Source organism: Lepisosteus platostomus, chromosome 26 (genome assembly GCF_059453375.1).
Source record: "Lepisosteus platostomus isolate fLepPlt1 chromosome 26, fLepPlt1.hap1, whole genome shotgun sequence".
NCBI lineage: Eukaryota > Metazoa > Chordata > Actinopteri > Semionotiformes > Lepisosteidae > Lepisosteus > Lepisosteus platostomus.
The window spans coordinates 9,780,815-9,804,522 of NC_142636.1; the positions used below are offsets into that span (position 1 = coordinate 9,780,815).

At 48.7% G+C, this 23,708-nt stretch overlaps 1 protein-coding gene and 1 long non-coding RNA gene across 4 annotated transcripts in view; both read left to right on the top strand.

Annotated features, from left to right (window-relative positions):
* The first annotated feature begins 345 nt into the window (after window positions 1–345).
* il6r (interleukin 6 receptor) overlaps window positions 346–23,708 on the top strand; it is a 70,101-nt gene continuing 46,738 nt past the window's right edge. The window contains exons 1-9 of one of the 3 annotated variants that reach the window (XM_088621047.1): window positions 346–894; window positions 3,088–3,479; window positions 10,162–10,725; window positions 11,213–11,336; window positions 11,687–11,859; window positions 12,413–12,576; window positions 13,836–13,983; window positions 15,807–15,865; window positions 16,427–16,502. In XM_088621047.1, the coding sequence (XP_088477173.1) occupies window positions 3,398–3,479; window positions 10,162–10,725; window positions 11,213–11,336; window positions 11,687–11,859; window positions 12,413–12,576; window positions 13,836–13,983; window positions 15,807–15,865; window positions 16,427–16,502 (1,390 nt within the window). In that variant the 5' untranslated portion in view covers window positions 346–894; window positions 3,088–3,397. Of the gene's footprint in view, window positions 895–966; window positions 3,480–10,161; window positions 10,726–11,212; window positions 11,337–11,686; window positions 11,860–12,412; window positions 12,577–13,835; window positions 13,984–15,806; window positions 15,866–16,426; window positions 16,503–23,708 lie in introns of those variants that run through there. The other 2 variants (XM_088621050.1, XM_088621048.1) reach the window with 2 other exon arrangements.
* On the top strand, window positions 3,486–7,574 carry LOC148640017 (uncharacterized). Its single transcript, XR_015930644.1, has 2 exons — window positions 3,486–5,787; window positions 5,854–7,574. It is a non-coding gene; the product is annotated as an uncharacterized LOC148640017 (long non-coding RNA).

The following is a 23,708-nucleotide window of genomic DNA, read 5'->3' on the forward strand; positions in this document are numbered from 1 at the left end:
ACCCCTCGCCCCCTTTCTCTTGATTTCGTTTTAGTGGCTTCGTTGATCTCCTCTTCTCCAGCCGGCGGAAGAAAGGGCTTTGTTTGTTTGTTCTTGTTTTTTGCGTTTCTGCGGTGTCCTGGGAGTTCAGGTCCTACAATTATCAACCCGCCGTAAACCCTGGATTTCTACCGAGCCGCCGCGAGAGTTGATCATTAACTCTGAGCTCCACATGCCAGAGGCTCCTTCCCCCTCGCCTCGCAGCTCTGTAATGACAAATATTACAGGAAGACTTCACCGGCACTTTCCCGGCTACTTTCGTGAAAACAGCAGGTGGAATCGTGGCGACTCAATTCAGAATCGCCCGTCTCCGGCAAAACGCCCCCCACCCCCAAGTCTATCGTGGGAGAAAACCGGGGCAAGAGCTAGGGAAACGTGCGAGCTCCACACAGACAGTTTTCCCGGACTCGAACCCGGGTCTGTGAAGCAGGAACACGAACTGTGCCGCCCGCGGCGGTAAGGCAGGGCGCTTGACACGAGTCAGGACAGGCTGAACCTTCTCACTGTACCCCGTGGGTGTTCCGCCACTCCGAAGACAAAACACCCCGAAAAGTGAGACCTCGCCACTGCTGTCCGAGAGCCGAACCCGAGCTACCGAGTCTCCCTGTCCGGTCCCTGATCGACGGGGCTGTGCTTCACGTGTTTGCTGATCGACACGGTTGTTGTGGGCAGTGAGGTCAAGTTAAAATGTAACCCGAAAGGGGCAGAGAGAGAGACACACACACACACCGCCAGTGGGGCACGGATGGCCGCCCTGTCCCTGAGGCTGGCGGAATCGTCTCTCCGGAAAGACGACACGCTGTTCTCTCGCTCCAGGGGCGAGGAGAGAGAGGGAAGGGGCCGAGAGAGGGTTTCGTAAGAACGGATTTATTAACTCTAAACCACAGCAACACGGTCTGTTTTTTTTTAAAAAAAGAAGAAGGCGAGTGGGAACTAACTCTAGTTCGTGTTTCTTTCTGCTCGTTTCCTTTAAAAAAAAACCACTGTTTGTTTAGACATGTAACCCTTCTGTCCCCTCGTGTTGCTCTCTAGACCTGTCTCTCCTCTCTCCCTCTCCCTCCTACCCCTGTCTCTGTCTCTCTCTCCCCGTCTGTCTCTCCTCTGTCTCTCTCTCCCCGTCTGTCTCTCCCACCCTCCCACTGTCTCTTTCTCCCCTTGCCTGTCTCTCCTCTCTTCTTCCCCCTGTCTCTCTCTCTGTCTCCCCCCTGGCTGTCTCTCCTGTCTCTCTCTCTCCTCTGTCTCTCTCTCCCCCTTTCTGTCTCTCCTGTCTCTCTCTCTCCCTGTCTGTCTCTCCTCTGCCTCTCCCGCTGTCTCTCTCTCTCCCACACTAAACCCATTTGCCTTCTGAAAGAAGGGCAGGTCCAGTTTCTGTTCAGCAGTGTGCTTCACCACGCTGTTGTTCTGTATGAGAAGCCCAGAATGTCGCTCGCTGGGGGTCTTGAGCTCTCTCCAGCGACGGCCATGCCCCTGTGCAGAGATGGGGGTCATTGTTCGCAAGCGGAGCCTTTGTCCTGCTGGGGGGCCATGTCACGTCGCCGGTGAGCCCACTAATCTCGCGCTCCGAATGGGGAGCCAAAAGGCTCCCCGAAGGGATTCATGGAGAAACGCTGCCCCATCTCCCGAGTCCCCTCCGTCTTCTCCTTCTGAATGATGGCTCTGTGAAACCTGCAGCCTGCAGCCACGTCACCCTGCAGCTGTGAGCCTGCCCAGTACCTGGAGGGGAGACTCCTGGGAAAGCTGAGGCTGCTGCTGGAAGAGGTGGTAGTGGGACCAGTAGGGGGCGCTCACCCTGCGGTCTGTGTAGGTCCTGATGCCCCAGTATAGTGACGGGCACACTGGACTGTAAACAGGCGCCGTCCTTCGGATGAGACGTAAAACTGAGGTCCTGACTCTCTGTGGTTGTTAAAAATCCCAGGGCGCTTCTTGAATAGACTAGGGGTGTTACCCCAGTGTCCTGCCCTAATTCCCTCCTGGTCTTCACCAGTCAGGGCCTCCTAATAACCCCCGTCTCTGAACTGGCTTCATCACTCTGCTCTCCTCCACCCTGAGAGCTGGTGTGTGGGGAGCGGACTGGTGCATCATCCAGGTGGGGCCACACACTGGTGGTGGTGGAGGGGACCCCATGACCTGTACAGCGCTGTGAGTGGATTGTCCAGGAAAGCGCTCTGTCAGTGTAAAGATGATTTGTTCTTCGTGCTGGGGCTCCAGTGTTGCTTCATCACGCTCTCTGGTTTCTACAGTTCCAGGAACTGGTTGTGGAGGTGTTGTCCTCCTCTTCTTCAGTGCTGACTATTCCTTTCTGCTGTCCAGCTTCAGTTTTAGAAACAGCGAGTGTCCCCACTGTCTATTTTTAAGTTCAGAACCGGTAAGAGGTTGGAGGGAACAGTGTTCTGGGGTTCTGTTTGGGTCCTCTGGGTTGTCCTGAGACTTGGTCACTCCTAGCTGTGCAGTACTAGTTCATTTTTCTCTCTTCCTCTCTGCCTGGCTCTCCCCTCTGTCTCTTTCTCCCAACCTGTCTCACTCTCTCCTCCTCTGCCCCTGTCTCTCTCTCCCCCTGTCCCTCTGTCTCTCTCTTCACTGTCTCCCTGTCTCTCTCTCCCCTGTCTCCCTGTCTCTCTCCCTGTCTCTCTCTCCACTGTCTCCCTGTCTCTCTCTGTCTTTCTCTCCCTGTCTCTCTGTCTCTCTCTCCTCCTGTTTCTCTCTCCCTCTCTCCCCTGTCTCTCTGTCTGTCTCTCTCTCCCCCGTCTCTCTGTCTCTCAGTCTCTCTCTCCCTTGTTCCCCTGTCTCCCTGTCTTTCTCTCTGTCTCTCTCTCCCCTGTCAATTCAATTCAAGGTGCTTTATTAGCATGACTGATGGGTACACTCAGTGTTGCCAAAGCAAATAAAAATAATAAAATTAACATGGAACAAAACAAAAAAATAGAAGTAAATTAAAACCTACAGACATGTTACAGACATTTACAACAAAGACATATTATAAAATATTGTCTCTCTGTCTCTCTCCCCTGTTCCGCGGCGCACGCTCGTCACATGACCGCGCTGCTGAAGGCACAGGACACGGTTTGCTGAGGGGAACTCGTGCAGACGCGACTTCGCGACTGATTAGTGACGGATCTGATCTCCCGACCTGCGGCTGAAGTTGGGGTCGCGCGGCTGCCAGCTGTTGAAAGATCGATTTCATTTTTGACGTTCTTTTTAATTTGGGGATTTCCTCGCGTCTTTTAACCTCCACCCACCGCACGACCATGTGTCAGTAGATCCGTTTGTTTCACTTGTCAAGAGGGACCGCTATTAGGATCTGGGGAGCCCCCGCACGGAGGACATGAGGTTCTGAGTCCGGGCGGCCCAGCGAGGGAAGATGCGCTGCTGGATCGTGGGGCTCTGTCTGAGTGTCCTGGCCGGGGCCAGAGACATCCCGGACCACCTGTGTCCTGCCCCGGGTAAGACGCACTCCGTCGCTCCGAGCAGGAACCAGCCTGCGAGATTTCAAACAGCCGCTCGATCAGCGGTTTCGAGAGCCGCCCCGCAGTTTCGGCTTGTCAGCGGTACAGCTCGCAGGACCCTTGTTCCTCTCCAGTCCGCTCACGGCGGAGGCGCTGGGACGGGCGGCCTGATCGATAGGTTTGTGGATTGATAGATCTGGGAGTTGACTGTTAGGTTTGTTGTTAGGTTGATTGATTCATTGGTTTGTTGTTAGGTTTGTTGATTGGTTGATTGGTTGGTTGGTTGTTGGGTTTCTTGATTGGTTGATCAGTTGATTGATTGATCGGTTTTTTGGTTGATTGATGGGTTGTTTAGGTTGATTGATTGATCGTATTTTTGGGGTTGATTGGTTGGGTTGATTGATTGATCGGTTGATTTTTAGGTTTGTTGATTGATTGATCAGTTGATTGATTGATCACTTTTTTAGTTGATTGATGTGTTGGTTAATTGATTGGTTGTTGGTCGTTAGGTTTGTTGAATGACTGATTGGCTGGTTAGTTGATTGTTTGGTTGACCAGTTGCTTGATTGGTTGATCAGTTGGTGAACTGATTGGCTGGTTGCTCAGCCTGGCGCACAGGGTCAGGTGCAGCTGCAGGTCCTGCGCTGACCTCAGGCCACTCTCACTCCTGCAGCTGAGGCTGCTGGGCTCCAGCCGGGTCCTGGTAGGGTCACTGGGGCTCCTGCCTGTCCCTGGACAGGTCAGGGGGGGTCCTGTCAGGTCCTGGACAGGTCAGTAGGGGTCCTACTTGTCCCTGGACAGGTCAGGGGGGGTCCTGTCAGGTCCTGAACTGGTCAGGGGGGGTCCTGTCAGGTCCTGGACAGGTCAGTAGGGGTCCTAGTTGTCCCTGGACTGGTCAGCGAGGGTCTGTGTGTTTCTGGGCGACCGGACGGAGTTTCTGATCCTGTGTCCAGGAGTGGGAGAGCCACTCCGACTGCAGCCCTTCACAGAGCCAAGACCTTCCTTCTGAGAACATCAAGACTGTAGAAGTAGAACTGATCCCTCTTCCGATCCCCCAGTTCTGAAAGATCTAGGAATGAGTCTAATATCCGTATTATTATTATTATTATTATTATTATTATTATTATTATTATTATTATTGCTGTTGTTGTTGTGATCATCATCAAACCCCTCCTCTCGTCAGGAAGGGTAGATCTCACGCACAATGTGAGGCGTTCAGGCTTGCAGCATGTGGTTGAGGCTGCCGTTAATGGTGGTTGTTAATCCTGCGCCAGTCGCTCGGCTGCCCCTCAAGAAGCTGTTCGAGGGTCCAGAGCTGCCCAGTAAATCTCCCACACTGGGAGAGGCTTTCAGACTGCTGATCCTCTGCTGGAGAGCGAGTGCACCACGTCCACTGTAGAAATGAGCTTGAACTGAAAGCTAATAATAATGACAAACTCAGAGTTTATTGTATTCCAAGTCTCAGTTTTAGCAAATATTTCACAAAACCTCATAAAATGACAGGGTATTTACTGTGTATTATTATTATTATTATTATTATTATTATTATTATTATTATTATTATTATCAGCCCCTTACATATTTTCGTTAGAAACATATACAGCTGCGTGGGTGTAAAAGAATGAAAAGGCATCAACAGGAAGAAGAGAGGTACTGATGCTTCACAGGGACTCGCTTTTGCAAAAGGAATGGCGATGAGTCTGTCGCGCTTGTTGACATTTCCTTTAGAGAGAGCTGATCGAGCGTCACAGGGTCGTATTAACAGTCACGGGGGGTCGGGCCTGTGACAGCGGGCTCCCAGGAAGTCACAGACCCCAGGGCATCAGTGCCCAGTGAGCCCCCCCCCAGGGCTTCAGGAGTGAGACCCTAGGGTGGCAGGAGTGAGACCCCCCAGGGCATCAGGAGTGAGACCCCCCAGGGTGGCAGGAGTGACCCCCCAGGGCATCAGGAGTGAGACCCCAGGGCATCAGGAGTGAGACCCCCCAGGGTGGCAGGAGTGAGCCCCCAGGGCATCAGGAGTGAGCCCCCAGGGCATCAGGAGTGAGACCCCCCAGGGTGGCAGGAGTGACCCCCCAGGGCATCAGGAGTGAGACCCCCCAGGGTGGCAGGAGTGACCCCCCAGGGCATCAGGAGTGAGCCCCCAGGGCATCAGGAGTGAGACCCCCCAGGGTGGCAGGAGTGACCCCCCAGGGTATCAGGAGTGAGCCCCCAGGGCATCAGGAGTGAGACCCCCCAGGGTGGCAGGAGTGACCCCCCAGGGCATCAGGAGTGAGCCCCCAGGGCATCAGGAGTGAGACCCCCCAGGGTGGCAGGAGTGACCCCCCAGGGTATCAGGAGTGAGACCCCAGGGCATCAGGAGTGAGACCCCAAGGTGGCAGGAGTGACCCCCCAGGGCGGGGAGTTTGCCAGGTCAGCCTGCGGACTCTGAGACTCTGCCCTCCTGCCGGCTGGTACAACACTGCACATTCCTGCACTGTGTTCCATCCTTCATTAACTAACACAGGGGCCAGGGGCCAGGGGCCAGGGGCCAGGGGCCAGGAGTCTTTATTTCCTGCTGTACGGGCGGTAGAAATGTAGGTGAAATATTAATATATCCAGATTTGTATCTGTATAATGACTACTGGATTCTTTCAGTCTGTCTATCTCGTTAGAAATCTATTTCTAATTATCCATGTACGTCCATCGACCTCTACATCTGTCTGCTTAGCAATCCACTTACTGTGCAGCATCTCTTCCTGTCGGTCGAGCACTTTCTGTCTTTGCCTTCACGGCAATACACACTGTCAGAAAAAGCTCAGTGATCTCCAGGCTGAGTGGAAATGTCACAGTGGGTGGGCCAGTGGCTCTTCCTGGTAAGCGACCCTGCTTGTGATCTCCAGAAGCCTCTCTGCTCCTGAAGTGAGGCAGTAGCAGAGCCCACAGGAGTGGCCATCAGCCAGCACTGGGGTGTGATTTGGCAGTGACACAGTCTCACGGTGGAATTAGAGGTGATGTCACTGCTGTGTGGCTAGAATCAGCCACTGGGTCTGATCAGAGGGAGTGTGGTCGCTATCGAGAGCCCACACTATCTTATCAGGGTGAACGTGATTCAGAGAGGAACCACATCTTTAGTCGCGCTCAGTCTGAAACGACACAACCACAGCACAGCCCCTGTGACTGAAAGCGCAATTCTGCTGTTTGACTCATCCCTTATGCGGGCAAAAAAGTGTATAGTTGGTATTTTCTGTTTTGTTTCTATCTGTACATTAATTTCCAAGCTTTTTAACTTGACACATCTAAATCCATCCACTTCCAGTCACCTCTTTGTCCAGGACGGGGTCACAGTGAACCTTAGCCTAAACTGAATGGGAACACCCCACACACACACAGGTACAATTTAACTCTGGGAGCCATCTAGAGAAAGCCATCTTGACCACAGGGACAGCATTCACATCCACACAGAAGGTGCTTCAGTCCAGAATCGAACCCATGACCCACAGTTTGTAAGCCAGCACCACCAAGCTGCATGCCGCTGTGCTGCACACAAAGCGACCTCTTGTTAAAAAACTAATTAACATACAAGCCATAACATGACAGCTCTACATATTGTAACTCTAGCTTCTGTAGGAGAAACACACTGCTAATAAACTATTCAAACAAAACGGTAACTAGCAGCAGCAGGTTTACAGTAAACAATAAGAATTATATTCTCCTTTGTCATGTGTCCAAAACTATTTACATATAAGTAAAAACACATATATTAAAAAAAAAAATAGTTTGATTATATTGATATCTGTAACAGATACAGTTAATCTGTAACACTGACACAGATCACAGTGAGACTGGGGCCCCTTTACAGCTCTCTGTCTGTCCCAGACTGGCAGGGAGATTAATATCCTGACTCTATAAGGGCTGTGTCTCTATTTGTAACACTGACACAGATCACAGTGAGACTGGGGCTCCTTTACAGCTCTCTGTCTGTCCCAGACTGGCAGGGAGATTAATATCCTGACTCTATAAGGGCTGTCTCTACCTGTAACACTGACACAGATCACAGTGAGACTGGGGCTCCTTTACAGCTCTCTGTCTGTCCCAGACTGGCAGTGAGATTAATATCCTGACTCTATAAGGGCTGTGTCTCTATCTGTAACAGAACAGACACAGATCACAGTACTCAATGTTTTATTCACTCTCCAGCCAAAATATCAGGGTCCCCTCCAGAGCAGCCTCTGAGTGTAGCAGGAGCAGTTGGGACAGGAAGAGGGCTTGTTCCCAAGGGTTCTGAAATATCTGAAGCCCCAAATCCATCCTGTTCTCCTAGCACAGGGGTGTCCAGCTCCAGATCTCCTGGTTCCAGGGAGACCCAATCCAGCAGATCTTACGGGTCCCCCAAAAATCATCTGTTTCCAAACACTAGAGAGCGATTTTATTTTGTTCACTTATTGTATGGGGGTGGTTTGGCCAATTAAGAAGTTCACAGAAATTCACAGCCCATAATTCACAGCCCTGTTCTCTTGTGGGCTGTAAGATTTGCTAGACTGGGGCTGGACACCCCTGGGTTACAGACTGCTGACTTCGGGGTGACCTGTGAGACATGCTGGGCTGGGATCCCCCAGATCCAGGGCTGGACTCCCCTGTTCTAGCAGCAAGAGGTGTGATGGTGTGTGTGTGGGGAGCGAACTGCATTCGGCTTATTCCCCGTCCCAGCGGTTTTCCGCCAGGGGAAGACAGGTCTCCGGGAGTCTGTCTCCTGCTGCCCCAGTGTGCTGGCAGGTCTGGCCTGAGCTGTGATGATGTGTCAGGGTGTGGACGAGCGAAGAGAGAGAGGAGAGGAAGTGAGAGACTCGCTGCTGTTATGTAATCCAGCTGTGTTTATCAGCGGCGCTGAACCGTGACCCCTGTTCCCCACACACTCGCTGCTCCACACACACACTCACAGTAACACACACACTCGCTGCTCCACACACACTCACAGTAACACACACACTCGCTGCTCCACACACACTCACAGTAACACACACACTCGCTGCTCCACACATACTCACAGTAACACACACACTCGCTGCTCCACACACACACACTCACAGTAACACACACACTCGCTGCTCCACACACACACACTCACAGTAACACACACACTCGCTGCTCCACACACACACACTCACAGTAACACACACACTCGCTGCTCCACACACACACTCACAGTAACACACACACACTCACAGTAACACACACACTCGCTGCTCCACACACACACTCACAGTAACACACACACTCGCTGCTCCACACACACTCACAGTAACACACACACTCGCTGCTCCACACACACACTCAGAGTAACGCACACACTCGCTGCTCCACACACACGCTCGCTGCTCCACACACACACACTCGCTGCTCCACACACACACTCACAGTAACACACACACTCGCTGCTCCACACACACTCACAGTAACGCACACACTCGCTGCTCCACACACACTCACAGTAACACACACACTCTCTGCTCCACACACACACTCACAGTAACGCACACACTCGCTGCTCCACACAGACACTTACAGTAACACACACACTCGCTGCTCCACACACACACTCACAGTAACGCACACACTCGCTGCTCCACACACACACTCACAGTAACACACACACTTGCTGCTCCACACACTGACCCACATGCACTGTAACACACACAGTGACACACTGACAGCTCTCTCACACACACTGACACAGCTCTCTCACACACACAGTGACACACAGACACAGCTCTCTTGCACACACTGACACACCGACACAGCTCTCTTGCACACAGTGACACACCGACACAGCTCTCTCGCACACAGTGACACACTGACACAGCTCTCTCACACAGTGACACACTGACACAGCTCTCTCACACAGTGACACACTGACACAGCTCTCTCACACAGTGACACACAGACACAGCTCTCTTGCACACAGAGACACACAGACACAGCTCTCTCGCACACAGTGACACACAGACACAGCTCTCTCGCACACAGTGACACTCTGACACAGCTCTCTCACACACACTGACACAGCTCTCACACAGTGACACACAGATACAGCTCTCTCGCACACAGTGACAGACTGACACAGCTCTCGCGCACACAGTGACACAGCTCTCTCACACAGTGACACTCTGACACAGCTCTCTCACACACACTGACACAGCTCTCACACAGTGACACACAGATACAGCTCTCTCGCACACAGTGACAGACTGACACAGCTCTCGCGCACACAGTGACACAGCTCTCTCACACAGTGACACACTGACACAGCTCTCTCACACACACTGACACAGCTCTCTCACACAGTGACACACAGATACAGCTCTCTCGCACACAGTGACAGACTGACACAGCTCTCGCGCACACAGTGACACAGCTCTCTCACACAGTGACACACTGACACAGCTCTCTCACACACACAGTGACACACTGACAGCTCTCTCACACACACTGACACAGCTCTCTCACACACACAGTGACACACTGACACAGCTCTCTCACACACACTGACACACAGACACAGCTCTCGCACACACACAGTTACACACACTAATTCACACAGTGACACACATTGTCTTCCACAAAAGACAGGACAGAAATCTTAACCCTCTCTCCTTGCTCTCCCTGACCCCGTGACCCCGTGACCTTCGCCCCCTCTCTCCAGCCTCTTCCAGCCGTGTCAGGGTGGTGGCAGTAGGGAGTCAGGTGACACTCAGCTGCTGGGGACAGATGACCGTGAACGGAGTGGTCACTACAGTGGACAGAGTGGACGCCACAGACAGAGGACGCAGAGACGCGGAGGACACTCTCAACAGTACAGGAGCTGCGGCCACAGAGGGTGGGTGGGACTCTCTGGACAGAGGCGGAGTGGACAGAGGGGTCAGCGGCATCAATGAGACGGGTCCGGGCGCCAGTGTGGACGCCGTGAACGACACAGCCCGAGTGGACGCGGAGTACGACAGTGAGCGCAGGAAGGCTGGGAAGACGAGTGAGCAGGTGTCCGAGCTGGACAGCACGGAGAGTCCCGCCGCGGTGCAGGCCCTGGGACGGGTGACCAGGAGGGCAGAACAGCGCCACGTGTCCTGGGCGTGGAGGCTGAACGGAAAAACAGTGAGGGGGGCGAGAGGGGACACCCTGTCCCTGTCCTCTGTCCAGCTGTCCAGCTCTGGAAACTACACCTGCCACCGCGATGGACAGCTGGCTTTCACTGTCAACATCACGGTCGGAGGTGAGACGGACACTGGCCCACCAACAGTGACAGATTGACCCAGACACTGACGCACTGTCACACTGACACACTGATACACTGATCCACAAACACTGACGCACTGACACACTGATCCACTAACACTGACACACTGACACACTGATCCACTAACACTGACACACTGACACACTGATCCACTGATCCACTAACACTGACACACTGATCAACTGATCCACTAACACTGACGCACTGACTCAGACACTGACGCACTGATCCACTAACACTGACACACTGACACACTGATCCACTAACACTGACACACTGATCCACTGATCCACTAACACTGACACACTGACACACTGATCCACTGATCCACTAACACTGACACACTGATCCACTAACACTGACACACTGATCCACTGATCCTCTGACACTGACACACACAGACAGTGGCCAACAGACTCGCTGGCACACAGTGACGCGCTGCTCCTGCCTCTGTCTCTCGCAGTTGCCCCAGAGCGCCCCACGCTGTCGTGCAGCAGGAAGACGCCCCTGAGTAAGATCCGCTGCAGCTGGACGGCCACACGGCCCTCAATCCCTATTGCCCATTGCAGACTCATCTACAAGAAGGGGTATGTAGCTCTGTCCCTGTACCCCTGTGTCCTTCTGTCCCTGTACCCCTGTGTCCTTCTGTCACTGTACCCCTGTACCCTACTACCATTCTGTCGCCGTCTTCCTGTACCCTGTACCCTGTACCCCTGTACCCCAGTACTGTTCTGTCTGTGTACCCCAGTACTGTTTTGTCTCTGAACCCTTGTGCCCCTGTACCCCAGTACCCTTTTGTACTTCTGTCTCTGTACCCCCATGCTTCAATACCTTTTTGTTTCTGTGCCCCTGCACCCCAGTACTCTTCTATTTTTGTGTCCCCGCACCCCTATACCCCTGTACCCCAGTACCCTCCTGTCTCTGTGCCCCGCTCCAGGCCCGTGGGGGAGTACATGTTCCAGGCCTGCTCGTCGTCCAGCAGTCGCCGCTGCTGGTGTGTGCTGGACGTGGAGGAGGAGGGCAGTCTCTACTACCTGGCCTCCCTGTGTGCCTTTAACCCCGCCGGCGCCCAGACCAGCCCACTCCTGAGGTTCAGCAGCGTGGAGATCAGTGAGTCTGGACCGCCGACCGCTGACCGCTGACCGCTGACCGCACGTGCCCACCTCACCCCCTCTCAGTCCTTCTCTGTTTCCTGGTCTGTTTCCCGATCAGTCTCGCTCTCTGCTGTCGGTCTCTTCTCTGAGATCTGTCTGTCTCTCTCTCCGATATCACTGTCTCTCTGCTGTTTGTCTCTTATCTGATACTGTATGTCTGTCTCGCTCGCTCCGATATCTTTGTCTCTCTCTCTGCTGCCTGTCTCTCTCCGATATCTCTGTCTCTCTGTTATCTCCCTCTCTGATGTCTGCCTCTTATCTGATATCTGTCTGTCTCTCTCTCTGATGTCCATCTCTCTCTGATATCTGTCTGTCTCTTTCTGATGTCTGTCTCTCTCTGATAGCTGTCTGTCTCTCTCTGATCTCTCTCTATGTCGTTTCTCCTTTCTGATGTCTCCCATCTCCTTGTGAGGTCCCCATTGGTAAGCCTCCTACACTTTTGGGGGGAAAATGCTGCCATCTGTCCTAATGTCCTTTTCGTCGCTGTTGCCCCCTGTTCTGTTCTCCAGTTAAGCCAGATCCCCCCAGGAACGTGTCCGTGTGGGAAGAGGAGGGAAGCTCGTGCCGGCTCAGAGTGCGCTGGGCCTACCCCAGCACCTGGAAAAACCATTTCTACAAACTCAAGTTCGAGGTGCAATACCAGCCTGTCCTGGAGGGGGAGCAGTTTTCTGTGGTGAGTAATCACAGATGACACTAAATATGCAGCACACAGCAGCTGCACAGAAGTTGAAGGCACGTAATCTCAGCATCAGATCCCATCTGAACTGGGTCATATTGCAGTCCAGAGATCACTAGTCCAGTCTGGGCCAGGTCATGCTGTAGCCCTACAGTCCAGAGATCACTAGTCCAGTCTGGGCCAGGTCATGCTGTAGCCCTACAGTCCAGAGATCACTGGTCCAGTCTGGGTCACACTGTAACCCTACAGTCCAGAGATCACTGGTCCAGTCTGGGTCACACTGTAACCCTACAGTCCAGAGATCGCTGGTCCAGTCTGGGTCACACTGTAACCCTACAGTCCAGAGATCACTGGTCCAGTCTGGGTCACACTTGTAACGCTTACGGCCGACAGGGCGCTGTGTAAGAGCCGGCGTACCAGAGCGGGTGACGTCACCGCCCTTCCCTGTGATAGCAGGACCACAGCTACTGGGCTGTGGAGAGATCTCTCTTTGGCTCACGGGGCTAGGTCGCTGCAGAGAGACGCGGAAGTCCCGGGTTCGAGCCCCGGACGGTGGAGGGGCCGACCAGATGCGGCAAGGGCGCCCGCCAGAGCCCCCGTTGCGTTACATTGGTGTCAGAAGCGGGGTGGGATAGCCCTTTGCCGGGGACGGCGATTTAAGCGGGGGAGAGTGTAACGCTTACGGCCGACAGGGCGCTGTGTAAGAGCCGGCGTACCAGAGCGGGTGACGTCACCGCCCTTCCCTGTGATAGCAGGACCACAGCTACTGGGCTGTGGAGAGATCTCTCTTTGGCTCACGGGGCTAGGTCGCTGCAGAGAGACGCGGAAGTCCCGGGTTCGAGCCCCGGAGGGTGCAGGGGCCGACCAGATGCGGCAAGGGCGCCCGCCTGAGCCCCCGTTGCGTTACACACTGTAACCCTACAGTCCAGAGATCGCTGGTCCAGTCTGGGCCGGGTCACACTGTAACCCTACAGTCCAGAGATCACTGGTCCAGTCTGGGTCACACTGTAACCCTACAGTCCAGAGATCACTGGTCCAGTCTGGGCTGGGTCGTACTGTAACCTTACAGTCCATTAGTTCCAGTCTTGGCTCTTGTGTTATACTGTACCCTTGTAGCCCAGAGGTAGGTAGTGTTAAGATATACAGCACTTGGTTCTCATAGTCCTTCCACAGTTTCTGCAGGTTTCTACAGCTGCCTGGGGTGAAGGTGCTGGGGTGGGGCTCTGTAGTCATTTCACCCCTCCTCTCCCCTACAGCAAGTGGTCAGCACCCAGAGCACAGGGTACACCATCACAGACGCCCTGCCTCACGTCTCCTACCTGGTGCGGGTTCGAGCCCGGGAGGAGTTCGACAACGGTCAGTGGAGCGACTGGAGCTCAGCGGCGTACGGCCACACCTGGACAGGTAGGAGGGGCGTGGTTAGTTAGCCTGTCCTTTCTGGACAGTCAGGTCTACCTGTGTCCAGTTTGTATGTCCAGGCTGTGGTCACTGACCCTCTCCTCTCGGGACAGCCAGGTCTGTCTGTGTCCAGACTGTATGTCCAGGCTGTGGTCACTGAGCCTGTCCTCTCTGGACAGCCAGGTCTGTCTGTGTCCAGTGTGTATGTCCAGGCTGTGGTCACTGAGCCTGTCCTCTCTGGACAGCCAGGTCTGTCTGTGTCCAGTGTGTATGTCCAGGCTGTGGTCACTGAGCCTGTCCTCTCGGGACAGCCAGGTCTGTCTGTGTCCAGACTGTATGTCCAGGCTGTGGTCACTGAGCCTGTCCTCTCGGGACAGCCAGGTCTGTCTGTGTCCAGACTGTATGTCCAGGCTGTGGTCACTGAGCCTGTCCTCTCTGGACAGCCAGGTCTGTCTGTGTCCAGACTGTATGTCCAGGCTGTGGTCACTAAGCCTGTCCTCTCTGGACAGCCAGGTCTGTCTGTGTCCAGTGTGTATGTCCAGGCTGTGGTCACTGAGCCTGTTCTCTCTGGATAGCCAGGTCTGTCTGTGTCCAATCCGTATGTCCCTCAGGATCTGTTTCTCCTGGTTGTCTCCTGCCCAGCCCGGAGTCTGTCTCTGCTTGCTCTCAGGACTTGCCACAGCTGTGGGCTGTGTTTCTGGGACAGAGGTGACCTTTTCCATGACGGCGCACTCGTGGTCTCGCAGTGACTGTGCAGAGCCTCTGCACGCTCGGCTGAGTGGTTTTATGAGTAAAAATAAAACCAGCATCCGTTGACATCTGCCCCACCGCCACCAGCTCGCTAATCCCCTCCCTCGCTGGCTGTCTCTCTGCCTCCCGTGTCTCCAGGGCGACCCTGCCCCACGCGTGGAGAGGCTGGGCAGCGTGGGCTTAGCGTGGTGCTGAGAGATACGGGAATGGGGCGTAATGGAAACGTCAGACTGTGTGCGTGTGACTCTGCAGAGCCAGCAGCTGTGAAGACAGAGATGGGGGAGGGGGGGCACAGGATTCTGTTTGCTGGTGCCAGTGTCATCAGGGTAAAAGCACAGTACAGTGCAGTTAAGCCCAGTGAAATCAGGGTAAAAGCACAGCACAGTAAAGCCCAGTGAGATCACGGTAAAAGCACAGTACAGAGCAGTAAAGCCCAGTGAGATCAGGGTAAAAGCACAGTACAGAGCAGTAAAGCCCAGTGAGATCAGGGTAAAAGCACAGTACAGTGCAGTTAAGCCCAGTGAAATCAGGGTAAAGCACAGTACAGTGCAGTAAAGCCCAGTGAGATCAGGGTAAAAGCACAGCACAGTAAAGCCCAGTGAGATCACGGTAAAAGCACAGTACAGAGCAGTAAAGCCCAGTGAGATCAGGGTAAAAGCACAGTACAGAGCAGTAAAGCCCAGTGAGATCAGGGTAAAAGCACAGTACAGAGCAGTAAAGTCCAGTGAGATTAGGGTAAAAGCACAGTACAGTACAGTAAAGCCCAGTGAGATCAGGCTGAAAGCGCAGTACAATGCAGTAAAGCCCAGTGAGACTGTGGTAAAACCAGACTACATCATGCTACCTAGGAGTAGAGTTAATATTAGGGTCATTTTAGGTCAAGGGTAAGGTTAGATTGCAGGTTAACCCTAAGCTACACCTGAGCCTATCTTTTACTAGAAGCGACCTTCATCAGCCCTTTTAATCAAGTAATCAGTCGAGTAATTGAAGTGCTGGTTGGTTCTACGTCCTGGAGAAGCCCATCCTCACAGCCAACCATCAGACGAGGGGCCTCACTGACCCTCTGTGTCCTCTCTCAGCAGCTCCGGAGCCCAGCACACATCACAGCAAGGCTGCAGGCACGGACTCAGCGCTCGTCGTGAGTGTCATCACACCATCGTCATCATCACAGCTGTAGAGTAACTCTTCAGACACTCAGTCCAGCTCCTCTGTATCTTCACATGAACACTCCTTCATCATCATCAGAGCTGGAGAGTCACTGTACAGACACTCAGTCCAGCTCCTCTGTATCTTCACATGAACACTCCTTCATCATCATCAGAGCTGTAGAGTCACTGTACAGACACTCAGTCCAGCTCCTCTGTATCTTCACACTAACACTCCTTCATCATCATCAGAGCTGGAGAGTCACTGTACAGACACTCAGTCCAGCTCCTCTGTATCTTCACATGAACACTCCTTCATCATCATCAGAGCTGGAGAGTCACTGTACAGACACTCAGTCCAGCTCCTCTGTACCTTCACATGAACACTCCTTCATCATCATCAGAGCTGTAGAGTCACTGTAGAGACACTCAGTCCAGCTCCTCTGTATCTTCACATGAACACTCCTTCATCATCATCAGAGCTGTAGAGTCACTGTATAGAAGCGGTCTGACTCTGTTTCAGTGTGCAGTGTGTAACTCAGTCTCTCTCTCAGGCCACTGTGATCTTGGCCACGGATCCAGATGTCTTTCTGCTTGAGGGCTCTGGTATGTACGAGGACCCCCCACCAGGTGAGTGTATCTTGACACCCCCTAAACTGATTGCATGCTTGCCAGTCTGTCTAACTGTCGCCCTGCTGTCCCGCTGTCTGTCTGACTGACTGTCTCCTTGCTCTGGTATGGGAAGTCAGATATAACTCTGCTACAGCCATTAAGATGTTCTTCTGACTTCATTTGTTTAATTTAGCAGACTGAGCGACAATTGTGTAACACAGCTGTGTTTGCTGTGTGTGTGCATGGTCAAGGTGAGTGTGTGTGTATTTGGAGGGTTACAGGGTCTGGGTGAGTTTGTATGTGCGTATATGTGCATATGTGAACATGTGTGTGAGTATGTGTATATGTGCATATTCATACGTTTGTGAGTGTTTGTGCATGTGTGTACGTGTGACTGTGTGCATATATGAATGTGTGTTATTGTGTGTAGATTCGTGTGAGTATGTGTAGATGCGTGAATATACATGTGTATGAATGTGTGTAGATATGTGAGGGTGTATATGTCTATGAATGTGTGAAGATAATAATAATAATAATTGCTTACATTTATATAGCGCTTTTCTGGACACTCCACTCAAAGGGCTTTACAGGTAATGGGGATCCCCTCCACCACCACCAGTGTGCAGCCCCACCTGGATGATGCGACGGCAGCCATAGTGCGCCAGAACGCTCACCACACATCAGCTATCAGTGGGGAGGAGAGCAGAGTGATGTAGCCAATTCATAGAGGGGGATTATTAGGAGGCCATGATTGGTGAGGGCCAATGGGAAATTTGGCCAGGACGCCGGGGTTACACAACTGCATTTCCCTAAATGGGGATGTTGTCTAAATCTCCAAAATGCAAAAGATTGAAAGAAAGTGCTTAAATGTCTCAGTCTGTTGCATTTGGCATTGAATACACTGGCTTTTTAACAGGTGTAGCTAAACTTTATTGGGTTTTCCAGAATATTAGCCTATTTAACGCTGATACCATGCTCATGGAGAGCACCATTCCACACAAAATTTGCAATAACAGAATACTTGTCAAGAAAATGAAATTGTACCATAGGTGATACATTTTGTTTGTTGTGGCAAGGCTGCTAAGGCCTTTCAGACTAATATTGTTATCCCCTGGGTTATATTTTCTGCTTAAATGAGTGTTAGGTTGCATTGATGAAAATCTGAGCCCTAACCCTAACTGCCCAAACCCTTAGCTAGGGTTAGGGTTAGTGTTATTAGAAAACATAGAGGATGTTTGATGGCATGGCTGTGTTTTAGGGCAGAAGTGAAATTTAGGAAAGGTGTTATTTTATTGTTCTGTGCACATTTTTTTTTCTTGCATATATGGCTCTATATACTGCATTGCCCTAAATGGGGATGTTGTCTAAATCCCCGAAAAGCAAAATATTGAAAGCAAGTGTTTAAATGTCTCAATCTGTTGCATTTGGCATTGAATGCAATGGCATTTAAACAGGTGTAGCTACAATTTATTGGGCTTTCCAGACTTGTAAGCTATTTAACACTGATACCATGTTCATGGAGAGCACCATTCCACACAAAATTTGCAATAACAGAATACTTGTCAAAAAAATGAAATTGTACCATAGTTAATACATTTTGTTTGTTGTGGCAAGGCTACTAAGGCCTTTCAGACTAATATTTTGATGCCCTGGGTTATATTTTCTGCTTAAATGAGTGTTAGGTTGCATTGAAGAAAATCTGAGCCCTAACCCTAACTGCCCAAACCCTTAGCTAGGGTTAGGGTTAGGTTTATTAGAAAACATAGAGGATGTTTGATGGCATGGCTGTGTCTTAGGGCAGAAGTGAAATTTAGGAAAGGTGTTATTTTAATGTTCTGTGCACATTTTTTTTCTTCCATATATGGCTCTATATACTGCATTGCCTTAAATGGGGATGTTGTCTAAATCTCCAAAAAGCAAAATATTGAAAGAAAGTGTTTAAATGTCTCAATCTGTTGCATTTGGCATTGAATGCAATGGCATTGTAACAGGTGTAGCTATAATTTATTAGGTTTTCCAGACTCTTAACCTATTTCACACTGATACCATGCTCATGGAGAGCACCATTCTACCAAAATTTGCAATAACAGAATACTTGTCAAAAAATGAAATTGTACCACAGTTGATACATTTTGTTTGTTGTGGCAAGGCTGCTAAGGCCTTTCAGACTAATATTTTGATGCCCTGGGTTACATTTTCTGCTTAAATAAGTGTTAGGTTGCATTGAAGAAAATCTGAGCCCTAACCCTAACTGCCGAAACCCTTAGCTAGGGTTAGGGTTAGTGTTATTAGAAAACATAGAGGATGTTTGATGGCATGGCTGTGTTTTAGGGCAGAAGTGAAATTTAGGAAAGGTGTTATTTTATTGTTCTGTGCACATTTTTTTTTCTTGCATATATGGCTCTATGTACTGCATTGCCCTAAATGGGGATGTTGTCTAAATCCCCGAAAAGCACAAGATTGAAAGAAAGTGTTTAAATGTCTCAATCTGTTGCATTTGGCATTGAATGCAATGACATTTTAACAGGTGTAGCTATAATTTATTGGGTTTTCCAAACTCTTAACCCATTTCACACTGATACCATGCTCATGGAGAGCACCATTCCACACAAAATTTGCAATAACAGAATTCTTGTCCAAAAATGAAATTGTACCACAGTTGATACATTTTCTTTGTTGTGGCAAGGCTGCTAGGGCCTTTCAGACTCATATTTTGATGCGCTGGGTTATATTTTCTGCTTAAATGAGTGTTAAGCTGCATTGATGAAAATCTGAGCCCTAACCCTAACTGCCCAAACCCTTAGCTAGGGTTAGGGTTAGGTTTATTAGAAAACATAGAGGATGTTTGATGGCATGGCTGTGTTTTAGGGCAGAAGTGAAATTTAGGAAAGGTGTTATTTTATTGTTCTGTGCACATTTTTTTTTCTTGCATATATGGCTCTATATACTGCATTCCCCTAAATGGGGATGTTGTCTAAATCCCCTAAAAGCACAAGATTGAAAGAAAGTGTTTTAATGTCTCAATCTGTTGCATTTGGCATTGAATGCAATGACATTTTAACAGGTGTAGCTATAATTTATTGGGTTTTCCAAACTCTTAACCCATTTCACACTGATACCATGCTCATGGAGAGCACCATTCCACACAAAATTTGCAATAACAGAATTCTTGTCCAAAAATGAAATTGTACCACAGTTGATACATTTTCTTTGTTGTGGCAAGGCTGCTAGGGCCTTTCAGACTCATATTTTGATGCGCTGGGTTATATTTTCTGCTTAAATGAGTGTTAAGCTGCATTGATGAAAATCTGAGCCCTAACCCTAACTGCCCAAACCCTTAGCTAGGGTTAGGGTTAGGTTTATTAGAAAACATAGAGGATGTTTGATGGCATGGCTGTGTTTTAGGACAGAAGTGAAATTTAGGAAAGGTGTTATTTTAATGTTCTGTGCACATTTTTTTTTCTTGCATATATGGCTCTATATACTGCATTGCCCTAAATGGGGATGTTGTCTAGATCCCCGAAAAGCAAAATATTGAAAGAAAGTGTTTAAATGTCTCAATCTGTTGCATTTGGCATTGAATGCAATGGCATTTAAACAGGTGTAGCTACAATTTATTGGGTTTTCCAGACTTTTAAGCTATTTAACACTGATACCATGCTCATGGAGAGCACCATTCCACACAAAATTTACAATAACAGAATACTTGTCAAAAAATGAAATTTTACCAATGTTGATACATTTTGTTTGTTGTGGCAAGGCTGCTAGGGCCTTTCAGACTAATATTTTGATGCGCTGGGTTATATTTTCTGCTTAAATGAGTGTTAAGCTGCATTGATGAAAATCTGAGCCCTAACCCTAACTGCCCAAACCCTTAGCTAGGGTTAGGGTTAGGTTTATTAGAAAACATAGAGGATGTTTGATGGCATGGCTGTGTTTTAGGACAGCAGTGAAATTTAGGAAAGGTGTTATTTTAATGTTCTGTGCACATTTTTTTTTCTTGCATATATGGCTCTATATACTGCTTTGCCCTAAATGGGGATGTTGTCTAAATCTCCAAAATGCAAAAGATTGAAAGAAAGTGTTTAAATGTCTCAGTCTGTTGCATTTGGCATTGAATGCACTGGCTTTTTAACAGGTGTAGCTAAAATTTATTGGGTTTTCCAGAATATTAGCCTATTTAACACTGATACCATGCTCATGGAGAGCACCATTCTACCAAAACTTGCAATAACACAATACTTGTCAAAAAATGAAATTGTACCACAGTTGATACATTTTGTTTGTTGTGGCAAGGCTGCTAAGGCCTTTCAGACTAATATTTTGATGCCCTGGGTTATATTTTCTGCTTAAATGAGTGTTAGGTTGCATTGAAGAAAATCTGGGCCCTAACCCTAACTGCCGAATCCCTTAGCTAGGGTTAGGGTTAGTGTTATTAGAAAATATAGAGGATGTTTGATGGCATGGCTGTGTTTTAGGGCAGAAGTGAAATTTAGGAAAGGTGTTATTTTATTGTTCTGTGCACATTCTTTTTTCTTGCATATATGGCTCTATATACTGTATTGCCCTAAATGGGGATGTTGTCTAAATCCCCGAAAAGCACAAGATTGAAAGAAAGTGTTTAAATGTCTCAATCTGTTGCATTTGGCATTGAATGCAATGGCATTTAAACAGGTGTAGCTACAATCTATTGGGTTTTCCAGACTTTTAAGCTATTTAACACTGATACCATGCACATGGAGAGCACCATTCCACACAGAATTTGCAATAACAGAATACTTGTCAAAAAAATGAAATTGTACCATAGTTGATACATTTTGTTTGTTGTGGCAAGACTGCTAAGGCCTTTCAGACTAATATTTTGATGCCCTGGGTTATATTTTCTGCTTAAATGAGTGTTAGGCTGCATTGAAGAAAATCTGACCCCTAACCCTAACTGCCCAAACCCTTAGCTAGGGTTAGGGTTAGTGTTATTAGAAAACATAGAGGATGTTTGATGGCATGGCTGTGTCTTAGGGCAGAAGTGAAATTTAGGAAAGGTGTTATTTTATTGTTCTGTGCACATTTTTTTTTCTTGCTTATATGGCTCTATATACTGCTTTGCCCTAAATGGGGATGTTGTCTAAATCTCCAAAATGCAAAAGATTGAAAGAAAGTGTTTAAATATCTCAGTCTATTGCATTTGGCATTGAATGCACTGGCTTTTTAACAGGTGTAGCTAAAATTTATTGGGTTTTCCAGAACATTAGCCTATTTAACGCTGATACCATGCTCATGGAGAGCACCATTCTACCAAAATTTACAATAACAGAATACTTGTCCAAAAATGAAATTGTACCACAGTTGATACATTTTGTTTGTTGTGGCATGGCTGCTAGGGCCTTTCAGACTAATATTTTGATGCGCTGGGTTATATTTTCTGCTTAAATGAGTGTTAAGCTGCATTGATAAAAATCTGAGCCCTAACCCTAACTGCCCAAACCCTTAGCTAGGGTTAGGGTTAGATTTATTAGAAAACATAGAGGATGTTTGATGGCATGGCTGTGTTTTAGGGCAGAAGTGAAATTTTGGAAAACTGTTATTTTATTGTTCTGTGCACATTTTTATTTCTTCCATATATGGCTCTATATACTGCATTGCCCTAAATGGAGATGTTGTCTAAATCCCCGAAAACCACAAGATTGAAAGAAAGTGTTTAAATGTCTCAATCTGTTGCATTTGGCATTGAATGCAATGACATTTTAACAGGTGCAGGTACAATTTATTGGGTTTTCCAGACTTTTAAGCTATTTCACACTGATACCATGCTCATGGAGAGCACCATTCCACACAAAATTTGCAATAACAGAATACTTGTCAAAAAATGAAATTGTACCACAGTTGATACATTTTGTTTGTTGTGGCAAGGCTGCTAAGGCCTTTCAGACTAATATTTTGATGCGCTGGGTTATATTTTCTGCTTAAATGAGTGTTAGGTTGCATTGAAGAAAATCTGAGCCCTAACCCTAACTGCCGAAACCCTTAGCTAGGGTTAGGGTTAGTGTTATTAGAAAACATAGAGGATGTTTGATGGCATGGCTGTGTTTTAGGGCAGAAGTGAAATTTAGGAAAGGTGTTATTTTATTGTTCTGTGCACATTTTTTTTCTTGCATATATGGCTCTATATACTGCATTGCCCTAAATGGGGATGTTGTCTAAATCCCCGAAAAGCAAAATATTGAAAGAAAGTGTTTAAATGTCTCAATCTGTTGCATTTGGGATTGAATGCAATGGCATTTAAACAGGTGTAGTTACAATTTATTGGGTTTTCCAGACTTTTAAGCTATTTAACACTGATACCATGCTCATGGAGAGTACCATTCCACACAGAATTTGCAATAACAGAATACTTGTCAAAAAAATGAAATTGTACCATAGTTATTCATTTTGTTTGTTGTGGCAAGGCTACTAAGGCCTTTCAGACTAATATTTTGATGCCCTGGGTTATATTTTCTGCTTAAATGAGTGTTAGGCTGCATTGAAGAAAATCTGAGCCCTAACCCTAACTGCCCAAACCCTTAGCTAGGGTTAGGGTTAGTGTTATTAGAAAACATAGAGGATGTTTGATGGCATGGCTGTGTCTTAGGGCAGAAGTGAAATTTAGGAAAGGTGTTATTTTATTGTTCTGTGCACATTTTTTTTTCTTGCATATATGGCTCTACAGTATATACTGCATTGCCCTAAATGGGGATGTTGTCTAAATCCCCGAAAAGCACAAGATTGAAAGAAAGTGTTTAAATGTCTCAATCTGTTGCATTTGGCATTGAATGCAATGACATTTTAACAGGTGTAGCTCTAATTTATTGGGTTTTCCAAACTCTTAACCCATTTCACACTGATACCATGCTCATGGAGAGCACCATTCCACACAAAATTTGCAATAACAGAATACTTGTCAAAAAATGAAATTGTACCACAGTTGATACATTTTGTTTGTTGTGGCAAGGCTGCTAGGGCCTTTCAGACTAATATTTTGATGCGCTGGGTTATATTTTCTGCTTAAATGAGTGTTAAGCTGCATTGATGAAAATCTGAGCCCTAACCCTAACTGCCCAAACCCTTAGCTAGGGTTAGGGTTAGGTTTAATAGAAAACATAGGGGATGTTTGATGGCATGGCTGTGTTTTAGAACAGAAGTGAAATTTAGGAAAGGTGTTATTTCAATGTTCTGTGCACATTTTTTTTT